The sequence below is a fragment of the Lathyrus oleraceus genome, chromosome 6 (genome assembly GCF_024323335.1).
Source record: "Lathyrus oleraceus cultivar Zhongwan6 chromosome 6, CAAS_Psat_ZW6_1.0, whole genome shotgun sequence".
Taxonomy (NCBI): domain Eukaryota; kingdom Viridiplantae; phylum Streptophyta; class Magnoliopsida; order Fabales; family Fabaceae; genus Lathyrus; species Lathyrus oleraceus.
The window spans coordinates 427,927,161-427,933,108 of record NC_066584.1 but is presented as its reverse complement, the minus strand read 5'-3'; the positions used below and the strand labels follow the sequence as shown (position 1 = coordinate 427,933,108).

Sequence of the window (5,948 nt, the reverse complement as noted above, 5' to 3'; positions counted from 1 at the left end):
ATAATTTTACTAAAATGTCATTATCAAGTATTGAGAATGATAAAAGTGATATTAATTAGAGGGTAAAATTGGAAAAAGTGTATTGAAAATTGAAATGAATCATTTTGAACATTATTTTATTCTAAATTGGCCACCCATCGTGAGACGGAGGGAGTAATTTCTAATGATTATTACCATTTTATTGGCCACATCAATAAAATAATAATAGTTAATAACATAAATAGTCTTTTCATCTTTTTAAATTTGTTTTTAATTTTAGTAATTTATTTTGGATGAGGTCCCTAAGTGTTGAGTTTCTTTTGGTTTTAACGTGACACTCGTAACATGACATGGGAGGACAAAATTCAAAAAATATAATTTTACAAAACATCTTCTTTTTTAATCCATCTCCAACCTTCAATTTTTCTCACCTTCAAATTCCATCTCCAACCTCCATTTTTTTCATCTTCACCTTCATTTTATATTCTCCAAACTCCATTTCAAGAAGCAACTACTTTTCCCTCCATTACCTATCTTATTTTTAGTAGAATGCTTATGTTTTCCTTCTCATCAACCACATCATCTATAGAGCTCCATAAGTAGATTCAGAGTTTCTATTTCTATGTCAATTCCAGATCATTTAAAAGACCTTGATATTGTTTAAAGAAAAATTTCAAAAAATAATTTTTGGTTTGAAAAAATTCTAGGTCTATATAAAGGTTGAGGATGAAGATATGAACACAAATCCAAAATTTTGGATAAAATAATTAAATATTTTGGATAAAATAATTAAATATTTTGGATAAAATAATCCCTATTTAAAACATATTAGAGTCCCCAATTAAGGACATATTCGTGCCCCTCATTATGCATAAATAAATGCCAACTTATAAGAACACTCATTTGTGCAATTTTAGATTTAATCCTTCTTTTTAAAACCATGAAACAAACATTTTCTAATATTAGAGTTTAAAAAGAAAAAAATAAAAATTAATTCCACATAATCTTCGTTTGCCACACCATTTGTTTTATCAAAATTTTAACAACAGGGACTAATGTCAAAAAAGAAAATAAACACGTATTGACTCTGTCTAAAAAAAATTTAGAGACTAAAATGAAAAACGCATCAACTTATAAATCAAAAAGATTATATATATATATATATATATATATATATATATATATATTGCACTTTAAAACCCCAAATCAAATATTTAAGGGTCTGTTTGAATCACTTCTCAAAAACCATTTTTTAATTTAAAAAAAAAATTAAAAAATTTGTTTGATAAACTATTTTTAAATTAGTAATTTTGAAAAATAATTTTGTTTTTTAAGTTTTAAAAACTGGAAAAGTAAAATTGGAAAGGTAGTTTCAGTTTTCATTTCCAATTTTTTTATAAAGAAAATCAAAAAAAGTAAAAATTTACGGAACTATAAATTTTTATTAATCGTATTTTGATGATTTTTTTATTTTTTTATTTATATTTCAAAAAGATATTAATATTGTACATGAATTTTCAGAAGAAAAAAATCCATAATAATAATAATTATGATTTGTATAAATGTTTAGCATAAAGCTATTACTAAATCCTAAATATTAATGGCGGATCCTTTTAATTTTATTCATGCATTCAAGTTCTCTTTTTTTTTTCTTTAAATAACTTAATTCTTTCGATTTTTTATATTTTCATTAATGAAATAATATATATATATATATATATATATATATATATATATATATATATATATATATATATATATATATATATATATTAATTTTAAAATATTTATATATACATCCAACTAAATAACATCAAATAAATATACTAAAAATTAATCTTATAATATATCACTAGCATGTATTTTGATTCGATTAAAAAGTTTTACATAGTAACTACATACAAATTATATATGATAAATTTACTTAAGATTATCTAAAAAAAAGTACGGCTCAAAAACCTAATTATAGGAAGGCATGAAGACAATAGGCGCAATGTGGACGACAGCAGAGAAGGGCATCGAGGACCCCGATCCAGATTTTCAAAGTATACTTAGTAGAACATGTTCAGAGGAAGAGGAAAAATTCTACAAGAATGTGCTAAGGCCTGGTTAAAGAACGCCAGAGGTAAGATATCCAAATAACGTAAAGTAGTTAGCACAAATTGATAGATCAAAATTTAATTATTAATTATAATAAAAATATTTTCAATATTTATTTATTAATAAAAGTGTTCTTAAAAAATAGACTATCAAAGAAATTTTTTATTTTCTCATCTCTAAAACTGTTTTTGAAAATTAGCGTATCAAATGAATTTTTTATTTTCTCATTTCTAAAATAGTTTTGAAAAATTAAATTATCAAACAATTTTTTTTTTATTCTCTTCTTAAAAAGACTTTTCTAAAATAATTATCTAAAATAATTTTAAAAAAATAAAAAGCAAAACTCATTCAAACGAGTCCTTAATAATTTCGCTTTTTAAAATGAATTTCTAAAATATTTAGTTGATTGAGTTGAAAGCATAGTAAAAAATTTTACATTGTTATTGAGTTTTAGTCAATGAATGTTGAAATATTTTCTCTTAATAATGTGTATATCAGAATTTTTGTCATAATCCTATTTCTCTCTATATACCTATACCTCGACTATATATACTTCTGTTTTCCTCACAAGTGCCATGTCTCATCAAAACATGAAGAGTTCAAGATTTGAAAATTTCTCTGTAATTTTCTTTTCGTATACACGTATTTTTTATAATTACGTTTCTTGTGATTATTATTATTTTAACATATAGACTTATCATCGTTCTGTTTAGGTTATTGGTGTGATTTCTCTTGTTCTGATATTGGGATCAGTGGTAGAATGTGGAACACCAACTAGTGAACTAAACGATTTTGATTATCCTGCAATCAATTGCAGAAAACACAGTGCAATTTTGACAGATTTTGGCGGTGTTGGTGATGGAAAAACCTCTAACACAAAGGCTTTTAAATCTGCAATAACTAACCTAAGCCAATATTCAAATGATGGTGGTGCGCAACTTATTGTTCCACCAGGTAAATGGTTAACTGGAAGCTTCAACCTCACAAGCCATTTCACACTTTTTCTCCAAAAAGACGCTGTCATTCTTGCATCTCAGGTATATATATTTATGATGACTTTTATTTTGTAGCATTTGGAAATTTTATATTCAATTAAAGGGACGTTTATATGACACAGGATGAATCAGAATGGCCCCAACTTCCTGTTTTACCATCTTACGGAAAAGGCCGAGATGCTGTAATTACTGATAGATGGTCTAGCAGTCTCATATTTGGAACTAATCTCACTGATGTTGTAATTACTGGTAACAATGGAACAATTGATGGACAAGGATCATATTGGTGGAACAAGTTCCGCAAGCATCAATTGAAAATCACTAGACCTAACATGATTGAACTCATGTACTCTAATCAAATTCAAATATCTAATCTTACTTTGGTCAATTCCCCAGCTTGGTTTGTCCATCCAATTTACAGCAGGTTTCATAATCCACCATTTTCGATTACTCTTTTTTCTTATGTATATACTAGTTCATTCTTCTTATCAAGCTTTATTTCTTCAGTGACATAATTGTAAATGGACTCACCATCCTTGCACCAATTGATTCTCCAAACACAGATGGCATAGACCCAGGTAATGTATATATTCTTCCTCTTGGAACAGTTACACAAATACATATCAAAGTAGAGAGAAATATACAAAAGCTTGTTCATGCAGTTCGGCTAAATTGTCAATGTATGCGACTATAGAGCAGTGATAGTTCCGTCTTATTGATTCGTGTTCTGGATCACAAATATTAGGGTTTCAGTGTTACACGCTTATATAAGGATACTAATGATTCAAATTATAATAATACCCCTAAACCCTACTTTTGTCCACTTGACATTAGCTATGAAACTACTAACACCAACTACTTGTTTTCCCACTTTTTTTCCTTCTCAACAGATTCATGTACAAATGTTAGGATTGAAGACAACTACATTGTCTCTGGTGATGATTGTATTGCAATAAAAAGTGGAATTGATGAGTATGGAATCAAAGTTGGAAAGCCATCTCAACAAATTATCATAAGAAGGTTGACATGTATATCACCTGATAGTGCTATGGTTGCATTAGGAAGTGAAATGTCAGGTGGAATCCAAGATGTAAGAATTGAAGACATAACTGCTATCAACACAGAATCAGCAGTTAGGATCAAAACAGCAGTTGGTAGAGGCGGATTTGTGAAGGACATTTTTGTTAAAGGAATGAACTTGAACACAATGAAATATGTGTTTTGGATGACAGGTGATTATAAATCACACCCTGACGAGGGATATGACCCAAAAGCATTGCCTAAAATTAGTGGAATAAATTATAGAGATGTTACTGCTAAGAATGTGACTTATGCTGCGAAACTTGAAGGGATTTCAAATGATCCTTTTACAAGAATATGTATTTCTAATGCGACTATTGAAATGAATGGACAGAAGAAGCTTCCATGGAATTGCACTGATGTTGCTGGAGTTACGAGTAATGTGAGCCCTAAACCTTGTGAGTTACTGCCAGAGAAAGAGAAGTTGGACTGTTCTTTTCCTAGTGACAAACTGCCCATTGAGAATGTTCAGTTCAAGACCTGTTTCTACCAAAGTAGTGTCTTATGATAATTTGGATGTAATATTTTGTTTAATAAAATAATATGGATGTATGTGAATTGAAGGTTAACTTTATCATATACTAGTGTATTATACTATGATAGCAAACGTTCAATGATATACTTTCAATGCTTTCATTTGATTTTATGATATAGTAGCAATATAGAGCGATGGAATAGTTATAGGAAGTGATAACACTCAAAATTAAGGGGATTTTTTAATGCATCTATATAATAATAGGGCATCACGTAAAAATATTAAAATATCCTAAAATTTTTGAGATGCATTTTCGGACGCATCCCAAGCAGATACAACCTATGCCAATTTTGAATGACATTTTAGGAGTGTGTCTTTTTTTAACACAGAAGCAGAGAACTAGAAAGTTGTATTTAGACAAAATAAAATTACCATTCATAACATAAAATCAACATTACATAGGTGATGTCAACATAAAATCAAACATTACATTTCAATATCGAGGTAGACGCTTCAACATCTTCACAATATTTTCGACCGATCTTGAAATCGTCGCTTCCAACTCGAACAAAACTTTAGTTTCGAAACGGAAAAAAGTATCTCACACAGCCCTTACATCTGCATCCGTCTTGAGTTCATAGTTGTTAAACTCAATCTTGCCTTTGTTGCTAATTGACAGTGAACGGTACTCGAGCTTTACAACTTTTTGACTATCTTCGTATGGTAGGAGATAATACACTTCGTATTGCAAATCTACAAAAGAGGTGTACTCATTAATCTTAAACTTTCGTCTGGGTGTCACACTGGAGAATGAGACATTTACAACATATCAGATGATGTTTATTTGTGACATTTGAGACATTTTTTGTTTGTATAAAATAAAAAACAAGAGCCTAAATTTATAGAAGTTGTAGACAAATATGGATCTAAAAAATTCTATCAAGTATCAATGATGGTTTCGGAGATACATTCGATACCACCCTATTATCTTATTCATGAGATGTATCTCCATAACCTCTCATGAACTAGGCAGAAAACAGAACGTGTGTTTTTTGTTTGACAAATAAATAAATGTTTTGAAAAACATAAAAAATGTATTAAAATATTTAAAATTGTATATATTACACTTATATTAATACATTTAATTGATGACAAAAAACTAAAGCGAATCGAAAGATTTGTCGCCGTCTAAATCTATAGTATGGATGATACCCCTTTGACTTTTGTGCATTTAGTTCTCTTTCAATGTTGCTCAATTTCTTGAACTCTTGTATCCTTTCCATAAATTGGTCCGACCAAGTCTCGACTTTTGTTGTTAA

At 28.8% G+C, this 5,948-nt stretch overlaps 1 protein-coding gene across 1 annotated transcript; it reads left to right on the top strand.

The window, feature by feature from the left end:
• The first annotated feature begins 2,538 nt into the window (after positions 1–2,538).
• LOC127096797 (probable polygalacturonase) lies at positions 2,539–4,795 on the top strand. Its single transcript, XM_051035343.1, has 5 exons — positions 2,539–2,699; positions 2,793–3,116; positions 3,197–3,498; positions 3,582–3,652; positions 3,965–4,795. Exons 1-5 carry the CDS (start codon positions 2,655–2,657, stop codon positions 4,660–4,662), a joined length of 1,440 nt encoding a protein of 479 aa, XP_050891300.1. The 5' UTR covers positions 2,539–2,654; the 3' UTR covers positions 4,663–4,795.
• Positions 4,796–5,948: the final 1,153 nt, after the last annotated feature.